This window comes from Caretta caretta, chromosome 10 (genome assembly GCF_965140235.1).
Source record: "Caretta caretta isolate rCarCar2 chromosome 10, rCarCar1.hap1, whole genome shotgun sequence".
In the NCBI taxonomy this organism is placed as follows: domain Eukaryota; kingdom Metazoa; phylum Chordata; order Testudines; family Cheloniidae; genus Caretta; species Caretta caretta.
Genome location: NC_134215.1, coordinates 10,368,619 through 10,394,790, shown reverse-complemented (window position 1 = coordinate 10,394,790; position 26,172 = coordinate 10,368,619). Strand labels below are relative to the sequence as shown.

General features: G+C 43.2%; 1 protein-coding gene across 3 annotated transcripts in view; it reads left to right on the top strand.

Annotated features, from left to right (window-relative positions):
- The window catches only part of SDK1 (sidekick cell adhesion molecule 1), a 647,669-nt gene that overhangs the window by 593,264 nt on the left and 28,233 nt on the right, over positions 1-26,172 (top strand). For all 3 annotated transcript variants that reach the window (XM_075117600.1, XM_048867100.2, XM_075117601.1), the window contains 5 exons: positions 15,762-15,877; positions 17,231-17,417; positions 18,901-19,038; positions 24,258-24,419; positions 25,715-25,840. In XM_075117600.1, coding sequence (XP_074973701.1) covers positions 15,762-15,877; positions 17,231-17,417; positions 18,901-19,038; positions 24,258-24,419; positions 25,715-25,840 — 729 coding nt within the window. The remainder of the gene's footprint in view (positions 1-15,761; positions 15,878-17,230; positions 17,418-18,900; positions 19,039-24,257; positions 24,420-25,714; positions 25,841-26,172) is intronic.

The following is a 26,172-nucleotide window of genomic DNA, read 5'->3' as shown; positions in this document are numbered from 1 at the left end:
ATAAAATATGGACTAGGGTCTACATGGTTACATTTCCCATCTAATGAAGTAGGTTTTCCCCTTCTGAGTTCAGCCTGACTTGCTTCTCAGGAACCAAGATCCAGTCGTTCATGAAACACCCCTGCTCAACAAGAGGTCTCCTCAGTGAAAGAATACAGAGTGTCTTTTTCCATCCTGTGACACACTGAATGGTTCTTTTGCCTTTTTTCATGGTCAGGGCAATCCCGTCAGTTATGTTTCTTTTAATCTTCAAGTCCTGTCGATAGTTTGCAGCTGTCTTTGATGGTTTTCCATTGACCGTTCTAGGATGGGGCAAAGGTAGACAACTGAACCCTTGCATTACATCATCTGCTGATCAGGGAGCGGTGACATATCCCTCCTGCTTGAATGGGTCATGAATGAGACTAACCTTTACCCCAGGGCCATAAGGCATAGTTTCAATACGGTAGATCTTCCGAGTTACACATGCCTCGGGAATGGAGGTTGTTCGTAACCCTGAACAAAACTTTATGGTTCTTTCAAACATTTACAACTGAACATTGCCTTATTACAGCTTTGAAACTTTACTATGCAGAAGAAAAATGTTGCTTCTAACCATCTTAAATTAAGTGAAACAGTTTACTTCTTTCCCTTTATTAGTTAACCCAGAACTGTAATCCTTTTTTTTTCTCTGCTGCCTAATTGTGTTCTTCCAGTTCCAAATGAGTTGTGTGGTTGACCAGTCAGTTCACACTATGCTTCATTGATAAATACCATGAAAGTGATGTATTAGGGATAGTGAGTTTGTCAGTTCTGAGGCAGGAGTTGCTTGTAAAGAACAGTGAACCCTTCGCCCGTTGGCACCAGTGGGTCTCTGCATTACAAAGGGTGTGTCATTGTGTTGCTCTACAAGGTGACTATATGTAGGGAACAGTCCTGCTATAGCAGAGATATGAACTAGCTGATGTAATAGTATTTTCCATCTTTAATTTCTGAGATACAGAAGTGGTGCTGACTGAAGGAACCCCATCCATTTTCCTTTGTCTGAGAGACAGCCCTCGTGACATAGGGTATTAAGGGAGTGAGAGGAAACTGAGGAAGGTCGGGGGATTCTAAGGTTTCTCTTCTACTCCAGGAGGAGTTGGCTTTTATACCAACACTCTTTGGTATTTAATGTATGGTTTTATACTTTATTTTACACTTGCTTTGGTTTGTCAGTTTTATCCTGAAGCCCTGGCTCTCATAGCAAGAGTGTCTGGGATGATGAGGTGAAGGAGGGAGCCTTTCATTCGGGAGGATGAAGGGAAAAGAGCAGAAAGATATCATTTTAAAATGCATATTCTGCTGTGACTGAATGGTACACATGTATTCTAACTTCCCTTTGATTTTGATAGGAGAAAAGATTACATGTAAAGATTACAGCTGTTTTAGCTCCCCCTAGTGACACTTTGAGCTATACTGAATCCCGAGCAAATGAAATTTTCAAGGATCAAGGACAGAATGGATTTTGAAGCGTGGGTCTGTAATTAACAGTCATTTAATTAAATGATACAGTATTCAGTATTACCATCTGCAAGAAATTGAAAATCATGATTTGGACCCCCCAAAAGCCATGAGATTTAAACAATATATATATTGTGTTTTTGAGTCTTCTGATTTGTGAGCGCCTCCTGCCTATCCCCAGAGAATCATAGAATATCAGGGTTGGAAGGGACCTCAGGAGGTCATCTAGTCCAACCCCCAGCTCAAAGCAGGACCGATCCCCAATTAAATCATCCCAGCCAGGGCTTTGTCAAGCCTGACCTTAAAAACTTCTAAGGAAGGAGATTCTACCACCTCCCTAGGTAACGCATTCCAGTGTTTCACCACCCTGCTAGTGAAAAAGTTTTTCCTAATATCCAACCTAAACCTCCCCCACTGCAACTTGAGACCATTACTCCTTGTCCTGTCATCTTCTACCACTGAGAATAATCTAGAACCATCCTCTTTGGAACCACCTCTCAGGTAGTTGAAAGCAGCTATCAAATCCCCCCTCATTCTTCTCTTCTGCAGACTAAACAATCCCAGTTCTCTCAGCCTCTCCTCATAAGTCATGTGTTCAAGACCCCTAATCATTTTTGAGCATGAGCTTTCGTGAGCTACAGCTCACTTCAGAAAAGTCTGAAGTGAGCTGTAGCTCACGAAAGCTCATGCTCAAATAAATTGGTTAGTCTCTAAGGTGCCACAAGTACTCCTTTTCTTTTTGCGAATACAGACTAACACGGCTGTTCCTCTGAAACTAATCATTTTTGTTGCCCTTCGCTGGACTCTCTCCAATTTTTCCACATCCTTCTTGTAGTGTGGGGCCCAAAACTGGACACAGTACTCCAGATGAGGCCTCACCAATGTCGAATAGAGGGGAAGGCTCTGTGTGTGCATGTGTTTGTGACAATTAGTGCTGACACTCTCCCAAACATATTGGGTAAGGTGATTTTGGATCCTGTTGTTGGAGCTCTCACCCGCACATCTGCCTATCCCCTGCCCAGCAATTAATCCCATTCCTCAGTTCCCCCGCATCGGTTCTGTCCCCCCAGCCTCTCCCTCAGTTCAGCCCCATCCCATTGGTTCAGTCCCTCCCACTCCATTGCTTCCACCCCGTCAGTTCAGACCTCTTCCAGTTGCCCTATCAGTTCAGCCCCTCTCAGTTCAATCTCCTGCCCATCCTCACCATTGCTCCTCCTGGGTTTCTTCACAGACACACACACACACACACAAACCCCAGGCCTGGGGGCTGCTGCAGGGTCCTCTCGCCCCATTTCAGGTCTGTGGGGGGCAGCTCCAGGGGCTCCTTCCTCTCTGCCCCTTCCGAGGCCAGGAGCTGCAGTGGGGAGGAGAAGAGGTGCCAGGGAGTGGAGGTTAGTAGAGAGACTCTCCTGGCTTCCAGCAGGGATTAACTTCAGGAGGAGGCTGGAGCTTCTTGCAGCACCCTAAGTCGGCTTCAGCCCCCATCACTCTCAGAAAAATGGCAAGAGTTGGCAACACTGATTACTAGGAACATTCCCTACAGTCTTAAATTCTGGCTATTCTCATGCTTTGCTAACTTCCCTGATGGGGTCTCTGAGATACCCTAACTGCCTCTAGAGGGAGCTAAAATGGCCTGTTTTCAATGACATTCTTGAGTAGAGAAATCCATATATTGACTTACAAGGTAAAGCAGGTCAATACTGGGGAAGCTGGGACCCTTTCCTAGTTGATACAGACAGATCCACACATGGAGGATACAGTATATATTTGGCTAACAGCTCTCACATCCCTGTGATACCAAACATACCTGGACACCTATCCTGATGAAGAGCTAGCACAGCCTCTCCTTAATAGAACTATATATGCACCTCTATATATACCCATAAGCGTGTGAAAAGTCTGTGGACCTGGTTCTACTCTCACTCCTACTGGTTATACACCACTGCAACACTACTGACTTCAGCAGAGAATTAGAGAGACAAGGTGTGTGAGGTAATATCTTTTATTGAACCAACCTTGATGAAAGAGACAAGCTTTCGAGCTTACACCATGCTCTTCAATCTGAAGAAGAGCTCTTTGAACGTTTGAAAGATTGTGTCTTTCGCCAACAGAAGTTGGACCAATGAAAGATAATACCTCAGCCACCTTGTTTCTCTAATATCCTGGGGCCAACCCGGCTACAACAACACTGCATTCAGTGGACTGTAACAAGTTGACACTGTTTGCATGAAACACCCCAGTCTATTAGCAGATGTTGATCCTGCTAATAAATGTTAAATGGATGCTGCTGACTCACTGATGTAGGTGACTTATTACCCCATCTGGAGATAAAGGTAGTGGGAATGGCCCTCAACAAAGACAGGAACTAGGATGTGGGCTGAGCAGGGGGAATTGTGGGGGCAGGCAAGCCTGAGGAGAAGACTTGAACAGAACTTTGTTAATTTCTTGGTTAATAAAGCCAGGCCCCGGGAAGGATGTGAGTTTTGACTCCCCACAAGGATAGACTTTGTTTTAATGCAGATCAGAAAAGGCGCCTTCTCACATGGTGTTATCCTAATTTATACTGGTGTAGTAAGGGAGAAGAGAATTAGGCCAGTATGTTCACACAATGTCAAACACCCAGCAGCGTCTTTGCCGCATATTCTTGCATACTTGAACAACCTTCAATACATCCTTGGGGCTGAATTCTGAATTGTGCTGTCAGTGGAGCTGACTGTACTCTCAGGCCAGGTCTACACTACGAAATTAGGTTGAATTTATAGAAGTCGGTTTTGTACAAAGCGTCTTTATACAGTCGATTGTGTGTGTCCCCACACAAATGCTCTAAGTGCATTTAGTCAGCAGAGTGCGTCCACAGTACCGAGGCAACCGTCGACTTCTGGAGCGTTGCACTGTGGGTAGCTATCCCACAGTTCCCGCAGTCTCCGCCGCCCATTTGAATTCTGGGTAGAAGTCCCAATGCCTGATGGGGCAAAAACATTGTCATGGGTGGTTCTGGGTACATATCGTCAGGCCCCTCCTTCCCTCCCTCCCTCCATAAAAGCAACAGCAGACAATCGTTTCGTGCCTTTTTTCCTGGGTTACCCGTGCAGATGCCATACCACGGCAAGTATGGATCCCGCTCAGCTCACCATCACCGTATGTCTCCTGGTTGCTGGCAGACGTGGTACTGCATTGCTACACAGCAGCATTTCATTGCCTTTTGGCAGCAGACAGTGCAGTATGACTGGTAGCCATCGTCACCATACTCCAGGGTGCTCTTTTAGCCAACCTCGGTGAGGTCGGTCAAGGGCTCCTGGGCAAACATGGGAGTCACTCAGCCAGGTCATTTCCCTTTTAAGTTTCATCTCATGGCGATTCAGTCCTGCCAGCAGCCCTACTGCACCGTCTTCTAATGAGCAGCCAGGAGACGACGATGGCCAGCAGTCATACTGCACCGTCTTCTGCCAAGCACCCAGAAGATGACGATGGCCAGCAGTCGTACTGCACCATCTGCTGCCAGCAAGATGTATAAAGATAGATGAAGTGGATCAAAACAAGAAATAGACCAGATTTGTTTTGTATTCATTTTCTCTCTTCCTCCCTCCCTCCGTTAAATCAACGGCCTGCTAAACCCAGGGTTTTGAGTTCTATCCTTGAGGGGGTCATTCTGTTTCTCCTTGATGCAAAGCCACCCATTTTGTTGATTTTAATTCATTGTAAGCCAACCCTGTAAGCCATGTTGTCAGTCGCCCCTCCCTCTGTCAGAGCAACGGCAGACAATCGTTTTGTGCCCTTTCCCCTGGATTGCCCATGCAGACGCCATAGCAAAGCAAGCATGGAGCCCATTCAGCTCACCGCAGCAGTTATGACCATTGTAAACACCTCGCACATTATTGTGCAGTTTATACAGAACCAGCATCTGAAAAACCAGGCGAGGAGGCGACAGCAGCGCGGTGATGAGGACATGAACTCATATTTCTCTAAAACCGCAGTCCAATTTGGAGATCATGGTGTCACTGGGGCAGGCTCATGCCATGGAACACCGTGCCATGTTTCATGCCATGGAACATTCTGGGCCCGCATAATGTTGCAGGTTTGGGGTGATTCCCGGTGGCTCGGAAACTTTCGCATGCGTAAGGGCACTTTTATGGAACTTTGTGACTTGCTTTCTCATGTCCTGAAGCACAAGAATACCAAGATGAGAGCAGCCCCCACAGTTCACAAGCGAGTGGCAATAGCCCTGTGGAAGCTTGCAACACCAGACAACTACCGGTCAGTCGGTAATCAATTTGGAGTGGGCAAATCTATTGTGGGGGTTGCTGTGATGCAAGTAGCCAATGCAATCATTGAGCTGCTGCTATCAAAGGTAGTGGCTCTGGGAAATGTGCAGGTCATACTAGATGGCTTTGCTGCAATGGGATTCCGTAACTGTGGTGGGGCTATAGATGGAACGTATATCCCTATCTTGGGACCAGACCACCAGGGCAGTCAGTACATAAACCGCAAGGGGTACTTTTCAATGGTGGATTGCAGCACTGGTGGATCACAAGGCACGTTTCACCAACATCAACTTTGGATGGCCGGGAAAGGTTCATGACGCTCGCGTCTTCAGGAATTCTAGTCTGTTTAAATGGCTGCAGAAAGGGATTTACTTCCCAGACCAGAAAATAATTGTTGGGGATGTTGAAATGCCTATAGTTATCCTTGGGGATCCAGCCTACCCCTTAATGCCCTGGCTCATGAAGCCATAGAAAGGCACCCTGGACAGTAGTAAGGATCTGTTCCACTATAGGCTGAGCAAGTGCAGAATGGTGGTAGAGTGTGCATTTGGATGTTTAAAGGGTCGTTGGCGCAGTTTACTGACTTGCTCAGACCTCAGAGAAACCAATGTTCCCATTGTTATTGCTGCTTGCTGTGCGCTCCACAATCTCTGTGAGAGTAAGGGGGAGATGCTTATGGCAGGGTGGGAGGTTGATGCAAATTGCCTGGTCGCGGAATACACGCAGCCAGACACCAGGGTGGTTAGAAGAACACAGCAGGAAGCGCTGCGCAGCAGAGAAGCTTTGAAAACCAGTTTCATGACTCTGTGACACTTCTGTTTGTTTCTCCTTGATGAAAACCCACCCCCTTGGTTGCCTCTAAATTCCCTGTAAGCCACCCGCCCTCCCCCCTTTGATCACAGCTTGCTTGCAAAGGAAATAAAGTCACTATCGTTTAAAAAACATATATTCTTTATTAATTGATTATAAAAATAGGGAGATAACTCACAAGGTAGCCCGGGTGGAGTGTGGGAGGAGGGTAGGAGGGAAGGAAAAGGCCATTTTAAAACTTCTTGAATGACAGCCTTCTGTTGCTTGGGCTGTCCACTGGGGTGGAGTGGTTGGGTGCCCGGAACCTCCCCTGCCTGCGTTTTTAGGTATCTGGGTGAGGAGGCTATGGAACTTGGGGAGGAGAGAGGGTGGTTAAACAGGGGCTGCAGCGGCAGTCTGTGATCCTGCTGCCGTTCATGAACCTCCACGAGACGCTGGAGCATGTCCATTTGATCCTGCAGTAGCCACAGTGTTGCCTCATGCCTCCTCTGATCTTCCTGCCGCCACTCTCCTCACATTCATTGGCCACTTTTCTGTACTCTGCTATTGTGTCCCTTCACACATTCTGCTGAGCTCTGTCAGTGCCGGACGACTACATGAGCTCAGAGAACATTTCATCCCACGTGCGTTTTTTTTGCTTCCTTATCTGAGATAGCCTTTGAGACGGAGGAGGGAGGCTTGAAACATTTGCAGCTGCTGGAGGAAAAAAAGGGAGTGAAGTATTTTAAAAGATACATTTTACAGAACAATGGCTATACTCTTTCATGATGAACAACACTATTCACATTACATAGCACATGCGATTTTGGTACAAGGTCGCATTTTGCATATTATATTGAGTGCCTGCGGCTCTGGTGCTAGAGATCACACATGCAGTGCCGGGCAACAGAATTTGGCTTGCATGCAACCATGGTAAGCCATAGTCTTTCGGCTTCTGCAACTTTCATAACAGCAGTGCTCTCCTCTCCCATAGCAAGCAAAGCACGTTGAGTTGGCCATTTAGTGCTGTGGTTTTCCTGTTAACGTGCAGCAGCAGAAACCAAACTAACCCCCGACCCATCCAATTCTCTGGGATGATGGCTTTACCCCTTCCCCCACCACGTGGTTGGTATCAGGGAAGATCCCTGCTAGCCAAACGCGAACAGCTCAGCGCCAATGCCCACCCCCCACCGTGTGGCTAACTGTGGGGAGGATTTCTTTTCAGCCACAGGCAAACAGCCCAATAGGAACGGCCACCTCTGAATGTCCCCTTAATTAAATTCCCCTATTACAACCAGGTTACCATCAACGGTATCACTCTCCTGAGGATAACACAGAGAGATAAAGAACAGATATTGCTTGAATGCCAGCAAACACTGGGACCATATGCTGCCAGACTTTGTCATGCAATGATACCAGATTACTTGCTACTAGCATGGCATGGTAAAGTGTCCTACCATGGAGGACGGAATAAGGCTGCTCTCCCCAGAAACCTTCTACAAAGGCTTTTAGAGTACCTCCAGGAGAGCTTCATGGAGATGTCCCTAGAGGATTTCTGCTCCATCCCCAGACACATTAACAGACTTTTCCAGTAGCTGTACTGGCCACGAATGCATCCCAAGTCCTCAGGGCTACTTAATCATTAAAAAACACTTGCTTTTATAACATGTATTATATTTTAAAAGGTACATTCACCAGAGGTCCCTTCTCTGGCTTTGTTGGGTTGGGAGGGTATTTCAGTCAGGTTGATAAAAAGATCCTGGCTGTCGGGGAGAACGGTGTGCTGTGTGCTCTCCTCAAGCTTGTCCTCCTCCTCCTCATCTTCCCCATCTGCAAAATCCTCAGGCATGGCGGAGAGTACCCCATCATCAGAGTCCACGGACAGGGGTGGAGTGATGGTGGCGGGCCCCCCTAGAATGGTATGCAGCTCAGCGTAGAAGCAGTATGTCTGAGGCTCTGTCCCGGAGCATTCGTTTTATTCTTTGGTTTTCTGGTACGCTTGTCTGAGCTCCTTAAGTTTCACACGGCACAGTGTTGCGTCCCTGCTGTAGCCTCTGTCCCTCATGGCCTCGGAGATTTTTTTTTGCATTTCGTCTTTTGGAACGTAGTTCTGATAGCACGGATTCCTCTTCCCATACAGTGATCAGATCCATTACCTCCTGTTCGGTCTATGCTGGAGCTCTTTTTCGATTCTGGGACTGCATGGTCACCTGTGCTGATAACCATGCACAGGTGGTCATCAGCAAAGGTGACCATGCAGAGCTCATCATTCGCCTGGCCAAACAGGAAATGAGATTCAAAAGTTCCCAGGGCTGTTCCTGTACACCTAGTCAGTGCATCCAAATTCAGAGTGCTGTCCAGAGTGGTCACAATGGTGCACTGTGGGATAGCTCCCAGAGGCCAATATCTTCTAATTGCATCCACACTAACCCTAATTCAAAATGGTGCTGTTGATTTCAGTGCTAATCCCCTTGTTGGGGAGGAGTACAGAAATCGGTTTTAAGAGCCCTTTATGTCAAAAAAGATGGCTTTGTTGTGTGGATGGGTGCAGGGTTAATTCGATTTAATGCTGCTAAATCTGACATAAACTCATAGTATAGACCAAGGCTCATTTACACAAGTTTCACACTGATTTAACTCCATTGACTTTAATGCGGTTAATCCTAATTTACATTGATACAACTGAGAGCAGATTTTGGCCTTTGGGTTTAACCCTGTCTATTCATTTGTACATACCTAATGTTTGTAAGACTGTTATTGTTCCTCCCAACCTTTTGAAGCGAAAAACTGATACCCAAATAAGAAAATAGTGTACAATTTAGGTCAAATGACCCTATATTTGTAAATTGTATTATTTTTGAGAATTCAAGGATATAATATATATGTACTCTGTGTGTATGCATGTCTATATTATTACACATATAAAATTAATATGGAACTTGTGTACTTAGAGGGACATCACCACATAATTTAGTCCCAAAATGTGAATGACCTGAAAATGGCTAGAAGTGAGTGGAGAACATCCTCTAGATTCTGAACATCTGTTTCTAAAAGATCCCATTCTGTCAGTGAAAAACTGCTTCATCTCTGGCTGTTTCTATAACATGAACTAACGAATCATCCTAGTTACACAGCTATGGTGATAGCATCAGTGTTGCTGGAGGAGATGCAGTAAATAGTATGACATACCACACCTTCATTCCACGAAGGTGCCAGCTTTGATTGCCCAGTTCAAAAATTTTCCAAGAACCATCTTGGCGCTGTCTCTCATGCTGCCCCTTGTGCATGGGAGGAGGTACTGCAACATTGGAAAAGCTGTCTCTTTGTCCTCCTTTAATTTATTTCCTTAAAACCTTCCTCTGTTGTGATGCCTGCAAAAACTCCACAGTAATTAGGCAGCTGGTTTGCTGTGACCACTGCTTGTCATGCTGATCTCGATCATCTCATAGCTTCCTTGTGCTCTTGCCCCTTCATCTAAATTTTTGTTAATCCACCTGTTCTCTACAGTCTTATACTGTAAAACCTTTAGGCAAGTGGATATCTTTTTATTATATGTTTGTACAATTTGTAACACAATGGGATCCTGACTTCTAGATGTTAGCATAATACAACTAATGATTAGAAGGGAATTAAAGCAGCCAGGTTAATTTCAAGCTCTTATTGAAGAATAGAAAAATATAAATAATGCTCACTAGATAAAAAAGGATCAGATGTGTTAGCAAAATAGAAACACAGAATTGTTTGAAACTTGTGGAATCAAAGAGAATCATGCTAAATAGCATGCTGCAGTCCATCTTTGTTTCATTGCATCCCTCCCCTCAACTGTCAACTGATTTATCTGTTTAAAAAGCAAGCTCCTGAGGGCAAGGATTTTGTCCTATACTTGTCTTTAAATTGCCTTGTATAATATTGACAATACATAAACAATAATAAAATAAGTAGAGAGAAAATTCTCAGCTACCCACAAATATCACAGACATAACAGTAGCAGCAGAGTGCATTTCATAAAGAAAGTTATTATGTTTAAACAATAAATCACAAGGATTTGTAGCCTATGGAGTGCTACAAAGCATCATAGCAACTGTCACTAAGAAAAGAAATGAAAGGCCAACTGCAACATCATATTGGTGAGAAGTTCCACGTGCCACACAGCTTTGAGAGGTAACACTCCACACTAACAAGAAGTAATGCTGGGCTACATATGCAACAATGTTTTGTTGTGTTGGGTTTTTTTGGTAATTCTCCCATCATTCAAGTAGATTGTAAAGCCAGAAGGCACCCACTGTGATCATATATCTAGTCTGACATCCTGTATAACACAGGCCATAGGGATTCTCTGAATTAATTGCTGTTTGAACTCGTGCATAGCTTTTAGAAAAACATCCAATCGTCTTTTAAAAATTGCCACTGATGGAGACTACCACAACCCTGGGTAAATTGCTCCAATGACTAATTGCTTTCATTGTTTAAAAAAAAAAGTGCTCCCCATCTCCAGTCTTAATTTGTCTGACTTTAACTTCCCGTCACTGGATCTTGTTGTACCTTCATCTACTAGATAGAAGAGATTATCAAATTGTTGTTCCCCTTGTAGGTACTTTAAACTGTGATCAAGTCACCCCTTAACCTTCTCTTTGGTAAGCTAAATAGAGAGACTCAAGGAGCTCAATCAGTGCAAGGCATGTTTTCCAATCCTATAATCATTCTCATGACTCTTCTCTGAACACTGTGCAATTTGTCAACCTCCTTCTTGAATGGTGGACACCAGAACTGGACATGGTATTCCAGTAGCATTCACACTAGCGATAAATACAGAGGTAACATGGCCTCCCTACTTCTAGTCAATAGTCTCTTGTTTATTTGTCCAAGGATCATATTAGACCTTTTGGCCACAGTGTCACACTGGAAGCTCATGCTGAGCTAATTATCCGCCATGACCTTCAAGTCTTTTTCAGGTTTCAGATTGGCAGCCATGTTACTCTGTATCCGCAAAAAGAAAAGGAGGACTTATGGCACCTTAGAGACTAACAAATTTATTTGAGCATAAGCTTTCGTGAGCTACAGCTCACTTCATCGGATGTGATGAAGCTTATGCTCAAATAAATTTGTTAGTCTCTAAGGTGCCACAAGTACTCCTTTTCTTTTTAAGTCTTTTTCAGAGTCACTTCTTCCGAGGATGGAGTCCCCCATCCTGTAAGTACAGCCTACATTCCTGGTTCCTAGATGTATAGCTTTACATTTGGCCATATTAAAGCACATATTGTTTGCTTGCTTCCAGTTTACCAAATGATCCAGATTTCTCTGGGTCAGTGACCTGTCCTATTCATTATTTACTGCTCCCCTAATTTTTGTGTCATTTGCAAACTTTATCAGTCATGATTTAATGTTTTCTGCCAGGCTATTGATAAAAATGTTAAATAGCATAGAGTCAAAAACTGATCCCCATGAGACACTACTAGAAACACACCTGCTCGATGATTCCTCATTTACACTTACATTTTGAGACCTGTCAGTTAGCCACTTTTTAATCCACTTATTGTGTGCATGTTAATTTTATATCTGTCTATTTTTTTATCAAAATATAATGCAGTACCAAGTCATATGCCTTAGAGGAGTCTAAGTATATTGCATCAACAGTGTTACCTTTATTGACTAAACTTGTAATCTCATCAAAAAAGATATCAAATTAGTTTGACAGAACCTATTTTTCATAAATCCCTGTTGATTGGCGTTAATTATATTACCCACCTTTAATTCTTCATTCATTGAGTCCCGTATTAGCTATTCAGCTATTGATGTCAGGCTGACCAGTCTATTTACCGAGCTTGTCCTGTTTACCCTTTTGAAGCACTGGCACAGCATTAGCTTTCTTCTAGTCTTCTGGAGCTTCCCCAGTGTTCCAACAATTACTGAAAATCAGTGTGATGGCCCAGTGCCACTCCACCAGTGCTAACAATACAGGGAACTCTCTTGTAGCCTGGCCCCTGCATATTTTAACCACCATGTTATGTAAAGGTGATTGGCACTTGCAGCTCCCATTGACTTTGCTGTGGGACAAAAATTAGGCCACTTGCATTTTAGGTGTCCAAATACAAATGTAGGTGTCAAACTTTAGGCACCCATGTTAGTAAATTTTGGCTCCAGCTTTCATCTTTTTGTGTCTCCATGTGGTATTGTTGATTTGCTGTCCTTGTGCCATTCTATTAGCATCATACCAATCCATAATTAGTATTATTACTGTATTAATTAATTATACAATCTGCTCATTCAACTCCTTACCCTGTCTCTGTGTTGCTGAGTGAGTTTTTAAAGACAGCAGCCTCAAAGGTAAACTGAAATCCTATTACAAAAATAAGCGCTTGCAAAAAGCTACCTGAGATCCCAAAAAAGAATATATGTGCAGACTTAGAAATGACAACTAAATACATTTTTCAAAGGAATTGAAATGCTTTTTACCAGCCAAGAGCTGAGTTCAGGCCCTCAGGGTTCTGTGTCTCTCCTGATAAAGTTGATAATGTCACTAACACCTACACCAATGTCAGGGATGCAGTTCCCACTCTGCTTTATGTTTTAGTGAGGCCAGCAGCTATGAAAAACTGAATTCCCAGAAGGTGAAAGGCCTTTCAGCTCACCTTTAAAATGTGTTTGCTTGTACTGGTAAACTCTGCCCATGCATTCAGTGAAGGTTTTGGGGTCTCAAACAGGAGTGATTTTAGGGATGTGTTTCATTCTTTTTAAAATATTTCACTTTGCCCCTAATGTAATATGTTGTCTGCAGAGCATCAGGCATGCACAGCACTATTCTGCTGTCCCTGTTTATTTCAACAGGAAATCTGTGCATGTAGGGAGAGTGAAGCATCTGAGTTTGAAAGTTCGATAGCGAGACAGACTCATATGGCACCAAACCAAACATAATTTGCATGTCATCAGGATTCTGGGGTTATAAATAGGAGCGTCGGGATGGAATGATCACTGGCATTTTTAAACATTGTATTGTCTAGACATGCTCTGAAAAGAGTTACATGACACAGTTAAAATGGCAGGAGCCTGTGCACGCTAGCTCTCCGACTGTTGTTTGCAGCATAGGAACTGCACTGGTTCTAGCCCAGCACTGGGATTTTGAAGAATGCTAGTGTAGATGTGGCCTCAAAGTACAATCTCTCTGTCAGTACAATACATCCAGTTGTGTCACTACGTAGGACAAAAGTAGATGGTAAAACGGATCTGTTTTTCTCTGTGGTTATGCATATTTCTGTTTTCCCCAATATGTCGTCATCGCCAGATCTCGAAGATGTATTTGCAGGTTTCTATTGTATAAGAATACAGTTGTGTGCTCTGATGTGTGCTATAAAGCCCTCCACATCTGAGAGTTTCAGAACTAAGGTAGCATCGTGAAGTTGCACTGAACATAGCCATCAGGTGAGCTTGCTGCTATGTTCACATTACCAGTGAAATCTGGAAGAGGCGTTGGATTGCAGAGCAGCAATTAGATGAGTTCACTTGACTAAACAAGCCCAGCTTGTGTTTTATTTATAGCCATTCTCACCTCCTGCATTTGACATATCCAACTGAAAAAAAACACTAAAAAATAATAATAAGCAAACAGTTTTAACTGAGCACCAGGATAATGACCCTGCTCAATTTTGCCTTTCACATTTTAATTGTACAACAATAATTTTGCAATAGGGTTGCCGATGGCAAACAGGCAAAAGACATTAACTTTATTTATGTTTTGGATTATTAATGTGGCTGTTAAAATACCTCCAGTTAGTTTTGATTGAATTGTTTTTGTGGCTTTTTTGTGCGATTCTGTCGTTTAATGGAGCGGTAAATAAGAATTTCTGATAATGAGCCCAAGCATCTGTCACAACAACCTGGCGCTGGTTATTAACATTTCCATTAACGGCAGGGTGGGCAGTGATAATATAGAAACCACACAGTTAGAACAAAATAAATAGTTGGTGTCAAGCTGAGTGGGTGTTAATTACTATTTTATTTTATAACCCTGGAAGGCAGGCGGGTATAGGGAGAGTCTGACTTATGAAGGTCATTCATTCTAAAGAAAGAGCTCTCTAGAGGAACAGATAACCAGGGCTATCTTACTCGGGTGGTGAATATTTTATCACTTCTTTTTACAACCTATAAATGGGCAGGAAGCTCAGACACTGTGGGCAAAGGTTGCCGTACCATCTGCACATGCACAAGGAGAAGGTAGGAGTGGTATTGTTTTATACTCTGCCCTCTCCTTCCCATTTTGGGAGCTCAAACAGGACATGTTTAGACATCTTTTCTGTAACCAGAACATGCTGTTTGTTAAGAGCTGCTGTAGGCTAAGACAGAGGATCTAGGAAACAGACCATCCCCACCCGTCACTTGGGAAGAAGTTTCACTTGCATTGAGCTGGATCACAGCAAAGGGAAAAGATTGTGTGACCCAGGTGCGCACAAAGAGGAGAGATTAGTTTTCTGGTATGGTGCAGTACACAGGAGGAGAAATGGCAAGCATGTGAATAAATTACACATTCAGCCAGAAAGAGACGCAATTCCAGTCTGTGTTTATATTTGAAGATACTTTTTAGTTTTGATTTTACTGTATCAAAATCCATTTTCTGTACAGAAAATGTTACTTTCATTGGTTTGTTTCTAAAGTGTTCTGGAGATAATTTTAAAGATGCTAGTCTTTTAAAGATGCACTCCTCTTGCTTTTTGTGTTTGCAGCCCCAGTTGTCTGAGCCTCATGGCAGCAAACTGCAATAGCATAAACAGGACATTATGGTGACTCTTGCTAAGGAGAAAGGTTGGGGAAACCTGAGCTACTTCTCTATATGTTTATCTTCACCAATTGGCCATTCAGGAAGGCAAAGTCACCGTCAAACATTTGCCTTTGAAGCTTAGATGAACACAAATAAGGAGATTTTTCTCTGCCATTTTCTTCTTAAAGAACTGCCTGGTGGACTGAGTGTGCTCAGCTGGTCTGTATGAGACAGAGAACACAGCCACCTCCAAGAGGCCCAAGTGATTCTCATTCCACACGCACTGCAAGTATTTATCTGAGACTTCTCTGCGGTGTTAGATGGATTTAAAGCTGATTCTGTTTCTTAGCTCACTTGTGGCATAAACGAAGAGACTAACCTGGTTACTCCATAAATGGAAAAGTACAACTTGGATATCAGTTTAGTTCTGCTTGTCACTATTAATTCTTATTTCCTTCTCTTACTGTCTCTCTCTCTAGCACCAGCAATGGCCCCACAGAACATCCAAGTAGATGCTCTTACTGCGAGCCAGCTAGAGATCACCTGGGACCCACCTCCTGTCGACAGCCAAAATGGGAACATACAAGGCTACAAGGCAATAACCTTTTCCTGCTGCTTTCATTATCTCACTTGGCTTCAGAATTACCTTTGCTGCACGAGGCAAACTAAAGCAATACTCAGGCTACAGTAATGAACATGGCATTATGTCCCAAAACCAGAGGGAGAGAGAATGAGGCAGAGACAAAGAGAAGAGTGTACTTCTGTTCAATGGAAATTCAGTGCATACAGAGAGTTGGGGAGCTCAGTGTAGGCAGGCAACATGTCTGCTCCAAATACCAAAGGCACAGGAAAAGTGGGGGTGGGAACTGACAGCTGTTATGAGACATCAGGAAATCTATAACTTTCTCCGAGCTGTAAGAATGAGCCATGTCAGATTTCAGAGAGTTTATTTCATGTCCTTAACTTTTTAACAAAATTAAACAGTAGTATTTATTGCACTTGGTTTGCAGAAACACAAGGCACGTTGCAGAACCATCTTGTTTTGTCTCTCCAGATGGGAGAAGACCCTTTGAGAGTGGAAGTGGGCAAGACTACAAACGCTGGAGGTTGGCTTGAGTTCAGTGTCTGGCTCTGCCTTTCTCCATGTATCTAGGTCTGCAAGTGAAGGAAAGCCGAGCCAGTGAGAGAGAATAATCTGGCATTACGTCTTGGCCATAGCAAGCAATGTTATATATCAATTTATACACTTTCCCTCTTGTATGTGTATAGATAGTTCTAATAGCTTAGCTTGTCGAGCCAAGGTAGACTCTTGGCTCGGCCCTGACTTTATGCCCTGGCCTGTACAGTTGTCACTGCTAGGCCTATCCACAAGCCGTGCTACCAATGGCTCTGGAGGTAGCCTATTGGAATCATCATCTCTGGAGTTTAAATTGTATGGCTGCAGGATAAGTATGGGAGAAAAGGGGAATCGGGGGGAAGTACCTACATGAAAGCTAAAGAGAGAGCCTTTTTCAGAGGAGGTGGATCTGTGTCTGGGACTAAGGACTTTCTTGTATAGTTTGTAGCCATACCAGAATGCCAGCACTAATGGGCAACTCACACCTGAGAATGGTTTGGTACCTGGCCACTTATTCCTGTGTTCTGGAAGGTCTTATTTAATGTCATTAGGCCATGTCACATTGTCTGTACACTATTTTTAAAAGGCCTTTCTCAGGAAACTCTTTTTGAACCCAAGGGGAGTTTTCCTCAGTAAAAATAAAATAAGGCCTTCAGGATTGGGCAAAGAGTGAATAATACTATTATACCCCATAACTGAATGGTCCAAAGCTAAAACTGCCAACGTCTTACTGGTCATGGGGAAACAAGAGTACCTGTTTTACAGCCTGCATCGCAATGAGACTGTAATCTGAGTGCAGGATTGACTTCAACATCTCTCTGTTCTTAACAGATTTATTACTGGGAGATGGACATCCAGAATGACACTGAGAAAGTGAAGGTCCTTTTCCTCCCAGAGACAACAGTTCGGCTGAAAAATCTGACCAGCCACACCAAATACATGGTCTGCATATCTGCCTTCAATGCAGCAGGCGATGGACCAAGAAGCAGCCCCAGGCAGGGCAGGACTCACCAGGCTGGTATGAGATTATTTTTCTTTTCCAAACCACAGTTTAACCTGTTTAGAGATAATGATCATATAACTGTTCATCTGTGTGTCTGAGGAAACAAAATACAGAACTATAGGATGGTTGTGTTTTAGATTTGATCATTGGGTAAATTATTATATTGTATTGTTATTATGGTTAGGCAAACAATTTGGATCGAATCAGAGTCAACCCTTTGGGAAGGGATTTCAGAATTGATGCTGCAATATGAAGTAGAACAGGCTGGGATAGCAATAGAATCTCTGTCACAAACTGGTCCAACAAAAGGCTATGGACCTGATTCTGATCTTACCACTGGAGTAAATTAGGAGTAACGTAGTTGTAGTAAGTGGAGATACACTGATAAAACCATGCGAGAGAAGAGTCATGCTCTTTTTGTTTTTTATTGGGCCTCTGGCATTATGTACAACTACAGTAAGTAATATCTGTGCTGGAGATGCTGATCCCAGAGGGACACGTATTCTATCGATGTTCCGTAGTCATTAGGTTCTGTGAGGGAGTGTGCACCAACAGCAGACTCCCTCTTATTGTCTTTCTGCCTCTGAACCCTCACTTTTTTATCACTGGGGAAGACTATACAATGCCCTCTGATTCTCTTTGGGTCACATTACTAGCAAAGAAACTGATATTCCGCAATGGGAGTCTACATCCCCATCTGAAACTGAAGATTGTTGCACAGGATTGAGAATGAAATTCACCCCAGTGCAGAGAGCACACACAAGGCACCGTGCACCATTTAAACCCTCAGGGCCAGGCTGGCCTCTCTCCACCATGCAGTGGCAAAGGGCTGCAGCAAGCAGCACACAGTAACAGTTCCTGTGCTCTGGGATAACAGAAAATGCCATCCGTGTGCACAAGATTTGCAGGCCAACAACTCCATATGAAAAGTTTGGCTGCTTAGTCAAACTGAGACCCCCAACATGAAAGCATGTGAATGCTGATGCATGCACGTAAGCTGGGGATTTGCATGCACACATACAAACAGTATACTTGAGTACAGACCTGACCAGCACATGCACTTTGGGTATCTTGTGTATTCAATTCACATACAGCCACTTAACCACTTGGACCAGAATCCCTAAACTTTTGATGTTTTTCCCTGACTCATTTTTATGTCTTCCAATCCCAAAAAGGTTGTAGAAAAGACATTCTCACCGTCCTGGTGATGCAGTCATTTGGAAATGAAGCTCTCTGCTGTTCTCTTATGTCATTCATTCTTCATCTTTGTCATTTCCTCTTCCTAGCCTATTTAATTTCAGTTTTGCAATTTAGTGTCTGCTGATTTTAGAACACTTTTTATATTTCCAGTCAATTACAGGAAGACCTGATGCTGTCGATAAATCCTGTTCTCATCTTATTTCCTTTAGATTCACACTGGGTAATATATACCATTTCATAATACGTATATCAGAATAAATATTCCTGCTGCAGTTCAGTGTGTTTGTAATCCTTTCAGCTCCCAGCGCTCCTAGCTTCTTGGCATTCTCAGAAATCACTTGCACGACACTCAATGTGTCTTGGGGAGAGCCAACGGCAGCAAATGGAATCCTGCAGGGTTATCGAGTGGTGTATGAGCCCTTGGCACCAGTCCAGGGTAAGTAAGCCCCAAAGAACCTATATATTCAGGCTAGGGAAAAAAGCACCATCATGTCTTTTATCTCTGTCCAGCTTGCCATTCTTCTCCATCCATGCTCTATATGTAGCTGTGACAATTTAGGAAAAGTGTGGGTACTCTCTATGAAATCTTTGTGAAATTATGAACTCTGTGTGTGTATCTTTACTAAGCTGCAAAATCCATTTTGAATGTAGGGCTAGTTGCCTCTCTGTGGTCTTTTTAGGTATGTCTACACTGCGCATTAAGCCCAGGCTCTGACTCCAGTTTGAGCCCAAGCACCCCTTTCATCCATGCACAAATCAATCTGACTCGGGTCAGCGAGCACTGAGGACCCTGATCCTAGGGCCTTGCTAGGAGGGTGGGTCACAGCCCAAGTCCCTCTGGCACTCGGGTCTAGGGCCTGTCGTTTTGCAGCTCATAGTGTAGTAATGATGTGTTAGCACAGCTGTGAGACCTGAGTTCGGTGACTGTAAGCCCAGGTTTACATTGCAGTGCAGATGCTCGAGCATGGACTTGGAATCACTGAGTTCACTTACTATTTTTATTATTTTATTGCAAGTATTATTTTGGTATAGATTTGTGTACTTCTCCTGCTATTAAAGAAAGAGTAATGCTGTGTTTGGGTCCTGTGCAAAGTCTGTCTGTTTTGTATACTACACCTGATTGTGTGCCCCTGAGAGAGTTAAACTGGAACCCAGAAGGCTCACACCTTCGGTGAGATTCAGGGAGAAGGTGTGTTTAAGCCGGGGGGGAGGGGCTGTGAGGCCTGCTCTGGTTCCAGGGACTGGGCAGTGGATCGCATGGTCTAAACTCTCAGGAGTGGGTGTTTGATAGAGAATAGGCACCCTGAGAGTATGCCTGGGGACGCCAAGACAGAGACAGTGTTCAGAGCTCTGTTCAGACTCCAGAGACTGAACACACATGGGATCCAGCAGCTGTGTCCCCTCACAGCAGTCTGGTGAGTGGCCAAGAGGGGGTGCCAGCCTGGAGCTTTGACAGTAGCCATGTGGACATGGGTGGTTGGGGCAAATGTGGGTGTTCCTGCTTTGCTAAAACTGCTCTGTAAACTATAAAACTGTGGAACACAGCTTTTTTCCATCCTTTCTCATTTCCCTGCAAAGATGTATTCAGCGTGTTCTTGAGTGGCTTGAAAAGCCATTACACTGCCATTGTTACTCTCTGTGGCAGAATAGGAAACTCAACATATTCGTGTCCTGATTGTCTCCCTGCGCTTCATCCCAAAACTGCAGCCTGGGCCTTGCCACAGAATACCCCTCACTGAGTCCCATTTGTGTTGCTGCTGGTGAACTATATCATTTATATCATAAAACAAGGGTCGTATTGGCATCGTGTGTTAGCTTTCAGTGGCACCGTGACCACTTTAGAAGAGGAGAATGGCAGTGGTAGAGATTTCATTGTATCTGTGTGTTTCTACTGAGTTTTCAAATTGCATTTTTAACCCAGCACTAGATATAATCCCACCTGACGACAGTATGACAGTCACAAATGCATTATTAATTTGCCAGAAGATCGGCAGAGAAGGAATTGGCAATCTCTCTGAAAACAAATGTAAAATCATTCTAAAGATGATTTAGAGAAGATTAAAATGTTTAGGGAGGGAGTTATTAATATTTTTTATATTCCTGATACATTTCTAGTAGTTCAATAGGATGTCTAGCTTTGGCAGAGTGATAGCGGGTCGAGTAATTTCAACCATTGCCAATCCATTTTAAACTTCTTTCAGAAGAAATAAGGGTATCAATCACTAGCATTTGTTTCTGCTGTAAGGAATAAAGTATTTCTTTATAGCTGACTTTCCATGTCTTGTGCATGGGGAAAGTCATACTCAGAAATGAAAGCAGGAGAATAAAAGCACTTTCACCCTTTGTAGAGTTTCAGCATGAAGAGCTAGTGCAGAACGGATGCATAATTCTGACCAGGAAATGTGGACAGGGCATAAAGGACATTCAGATACCTTGGAGTTCTCCTGCTTCTTATTCTCTCATACATAAAACTTAAAGGGAATCCATCTTTTATGTGGAAATATTAGTGTTTCAAGTACTCTTGTCCAGTACTGAAATAGTTCTTTCATGAAAGCAGTTGGGCTTTCTCGGCAGTCAATCAAATCTCATGCTTCAGCGTATAATCTGATTGCTTGTAGAGTCAGGAAGGAATTTCCCCCTTCCCTGCCCAACATCTACAGATTTGCACACTTGGCAGCTGCATTACTTGTGAAGGGATTGCCTTCTTCTGAAGCATCAGATTCTGGCTTCTGCTGGGGACAGGATATCAGACTAGATGGATTACTGATATGGCAAAAACGGTGTGTCTGATCAGTTGCTGGTGATGGATGTCAGGGTAAAGGGATATTATGCAGCTGCCATTACTGTGTACAGTGGAGGAGCACAAATGGATGAACCTTCATGAAAAATATACCTGCTAAAAATTTCTGGAGCTACCCAAGTACTTAACCAGTTCAGAGGCCCTTGAATGGGCAATTCACAGAGTTCAGAGTTGCCCTCAGGATTCCAGCAACATGGGACGGGTAAAGTCCAAGCTAAAAGCACCACCTAAAAAGTGGTCATCAGGGACCCAATTCATGTGCAGCTGGATGCTGGAGAGAACAGAAGGAGCTGCAAGAGGACTGCAGCCTCAAATGCCCCTTGATCCACCAGAACCCATTCCTTGTAGATGTGTTGTCCCCTTTCGCTCACAATTGGCCAAGAAAGAAAAGTTCATGCTCTGGTGTTGGAGATCCAATTGCTGAAAATAAAAAGAAATGTGTGATGTGTGTGTCTGGGTACTGTGTTTCACAGTATATCTGTGAAAATACTCTCTGGATTATCCTGAACTTTTGTTTCAGTATTTGTTGTCTTCCCTTTTAACTAGTTGGCATGGATGGCAATTACAATGTAGGGGGGACAAGGAAAAATGAGACTCCAGGAACACCCTCTCATCTCCATATTTGATAGCAATAAATCATTTTCCCTTCCTCTGTTCTACTTCTCAGATCCCTCTCTCTCCTTGTGCATCTAGTTTAACGCACTCACGCTTATCTTCACCATTTTCTGCTCTTCCCTACCATGTCTGTTTGTGCTGTCTTCTCCTTCTCTGGCTGCCCCACTTGTACACTGAATGCTACCAAATCCTCCTCCCTAAATCTGTCTTTGTCTCCTCTTCCAACTTATGATTTTTGCCTTTTCTCGTAGGACTTGGAACAACCTCTCTCTTACTGTGCTCTAAGCACCATTTAAAACCTTCTTCCTAGAGTCTCTTCTCTAGTGCTGTCTTCTCCACATCATTCATATTTAGACATGTACAATTTTATGTTTTACCAATAACTGACAACAAAACTACCCTGGAGCCTTTTTTCACAGTTTAAGGGTGGGAGGGATGGAAAAGCTTGTTTGAAATTTCAGAGGTTCTTGCTTTTCAGTGTTTTGCTGGATTATGTCTCCACATTTGTCACTGAGAAATTAAATAATATACCTAGATGTAGAGGGAGAAGTTTTGCAGCTTAGAGCTTTTTCTCTTTTAAATAAGAAAGGATTCTTTGAATAGGAAGTTGTAATTGGGATGAAATTTTGATCAAAAACCCTTTGGAAAACATTTTTTAATTTAACTAGTACAACTGCATCTTGAAAATGGATGATAATTTGCATAAACTTTACATCAAAAACTGGAAATTCTATTCATAATGTATTTCCCTGAATACTGCAAAACTAGTACACTCCTCCTGAGAGAGCAACCTCTCTTATTTGTCTGGAAAGGGCTACATACATTTATTTCACTGGCAAATATTAAAAGAACGTTGTCAACTCAGATTAGCCCCAAAATTTTGTAAAACAACTTGTACAAAATTTAAGAAATGTTTCCATGTAATTATATTAGAATATTCCAGTGAAAACAGTTGTTTTCAAATAATCACGCCTCTGCAGTTTTGCAACGTACATAGGGCATCATTGAGAACCTGAATGTGAAACTGACTCTAAATGTTAGTGAAAGAAACTGAATTGATTTTCATTGTTCTATGAGAGAGGAATGCACGTGAAAGAAAGTGTTGCATAAAGAGTGAAAAGTAAATTGAATCCTTTAAATTCTTGCAGGCTTAATCCAAAGAGATGACAGTAACATAGTTAAAGTAATGTGTGTGTGTATAGAATATAGGGTAAGGCTCTACAAATCACAGCACAGAAATCGCAGCACTGGAGAATGTGCCACTGAAGTAGTTTTAAGTCACATTTGCGCCCTCTTGATCCTGGGCTCCTCCAGGAGCGGGAGAGTCCCTCAGTGCAACTCTGACAATCTTGAGGATGTGTCTCAGCTATGACAACCTCCTGGGGCTGTGGGCCATAGTGCTGCCCAGAATCTCTTCAGTGCTGCATGCTACAGCGCCACCCCTGACACATCACTCCCATACCCAGTCTTGCACCTGGGGATCCACCCCTTATGCCATGGCTTGTGAGGAGGCCCTTGGAAGACAGCCTTATGTTTCTACCCCACTGTGCCTCTACTGAGGGAATTCTTCTCAGACCAAGCCATGACTTTTAGGGCCCCTTTATGCTACTCCAGCCCTTTTTCCCCGGCCTAAAGAGGCTTGAACAGGGGGGAGGATCTCACTGTCCCGTTAAATAATAATGCAGCTGATGAGATTCACCACTGCAGTGCATCTTCTGTGGTCATTTACTTCAGGGTAAAACACTACTGAGTCATGGTAACTGTTTATACCCATGGTGCACTCACTTCACACTGGTGTAAATGAAAGTACAATGGCAGGGCAAAGATGAATCTGGCACAGTATTTTTTTGCTTGGACTAGTGTTGCAAGGTACATGGCAAAGAGACACCACACGGAGAAGCTCTGGCTTAGGAAGAGCTGTGCCGCTTGCAATCCCCTTCATTTACCTCCTCCTTTTTTCCCAGCGTAATTAGTGAGGTTGCGTATAGTCTCATGGTAATTTCCCAGTTGTGTTGTAAGGTTTTTTTCTTGTCAGCACCCACTTATCAAGCTTAAACTCTAATTACACTTATTTGTGCTGAAAATTGGCTATTATCACTATTTAAACTCCCACTAATTGTAAGAAATACTTTCTTAGCAAACTGTGAGATAATTTCACTTATCTAGACATGATAAGCTCTGCTCAATTCCTTTTTTGCATTGAGGCTCTCTCTTATTTTTCATCTTGATGGCTACTCCAGGGGTGAGTAAGGTAGTGACTGTGGACATAAAAGGAAATTGGCAGCGTTGGTTAAAGATCCGAGATCTCACCAAGGGGGTGACCTACCTATTCAGAGTGCAAGCCAGAACCATCACCTATGGACCTGAGCTACAAGCCAACATCACAGCTGGGCCAGCAGAGGGTAAGTGCAACCTTAGCAACATGCAACAGACCAGAGCCAATTATATTAATTCAATCTAACAGCAGGGAGTAATACAGTGTATGCGCAAATACATTTCCAGTCCGAGGAAGAATTGAGTCACAAGGGCTCTAGGCATGATTTAGTGGGTTCATAACATTCCATGAAAAACATTTTTCCTTTTTTATGAAATCCAGAAAGTCTGACTGCAAAAACCTGTGCAAATAAACTGAAAGACAAACCGACTAGCCAAGGGAATTCAAAGGTGTTCCTTGACAGCATGGTCCTGATTCTGATTGCACTGATCACACTCCTGATTCAGACCTGAATTAACCCAATATAAATCAATGGTGTTTCCTGGGTGTAAAACTGGTGAGAGTTCAGAAACATTCCCTTGTGTCTTTATGCTTTGGCTTACACACATGAATATATTAGCCATATGCAAAGAGTGAGGAACAGCAGGCTTAACGTCAGACTCCCTGACTTGTTGGTTTGTGCACCAAGATTTTTTGTTGTTAAACAGATGATTCATTTTAATCATTATGTTTACAGCAAGAAAAATTAAAGTCTTACAATGATCTCTTTAAGGACTACCAGTGCCTTAAAGCATCTGTGCAATATTCATGCACGATTCTATTTTGTGTCTCCCTGCCCTCTTAATCAAACAGAAGCTACCCTCCACCTCTCTCATTGCACCCCTCCCTTGTGATCTCATCTTTTGAAGGTGCTATATGATCATAAATAGCTCTCCTATAATGTTTGTGCAACAGTTATAATGTTCTTGAAATACCTTCTGCACCATGTGAATGCGATGGTGATGCATGATGCTGCAGTTTAACTCATCCTCATGCTCACATCACGGGCATTATAACTACTGGTCGGACGTGTGAATGACATGGTATTGAATGACTGAACAGGTAGCGTGTCTTTGCTGCTGCTCTCTGAGTTTCCAGGGATGGTGCTGGGGTGACTCTGTAGGCAGGAATACCAGGGATAATATGCAGATGTTTGCAAAGATATAAGTGGTGAAAGTACAGGGTTTTTTGTTTTGGGGTGGTTTTTTTTTGGTCTGCTTAGTTGATGTGGGTACCCCTGTAAAACCCAGCAGCTGATATTTTAATCTGTGGTGCTCGAACCAGGGGAGATTTGGGCCAGCACCCTATTAAACTGGTTTACCCTGTGTATATGTTTGGCTTCTGTGTGTGGTTTTTATGTGCATATTTCTGAAGATGTTACAAAGTATAATGTGATCAACTCTCACACCCCCTGATATTTGCTATTCTGGTCTCATCCCTTAGGGTCTCCTGGTTCCCCTCAGGAAATTCTGGCTACAAAATCTGCTTCTGGGCTGACTCTGCAGTGGACTGAGGGAGATTCAGGGGACAAACCCACAACTGGCTACATCATAGAGGCACGGTCATCAGGTAGGAGGAACTACTGCTGAGGAAAAAAAAATCCATAAAACGTGGACAGGATTTGGTGATGGGAACTTGTTCCCTTTAGTCCACACCATAGTCCTAGCCACAGTGTAATAGTTTGGAAGAATTTATTTGTCCATGAAGCAGAGGAATGGGACCTTTTGAAGAAAGATAAGAAAGACACAGCTCTTCTTTTCTAAACGCCCACCACCAAGTGTTTTTACATAGCAATATGTTTACAGAAGGCAAAAATAGGAACTATGTTAATGGTCATATTTCCTCCTGCTTGGAAATAGTCACAGAAAATTGCCATGAGTACTGTGCCATTTTTCCTCATA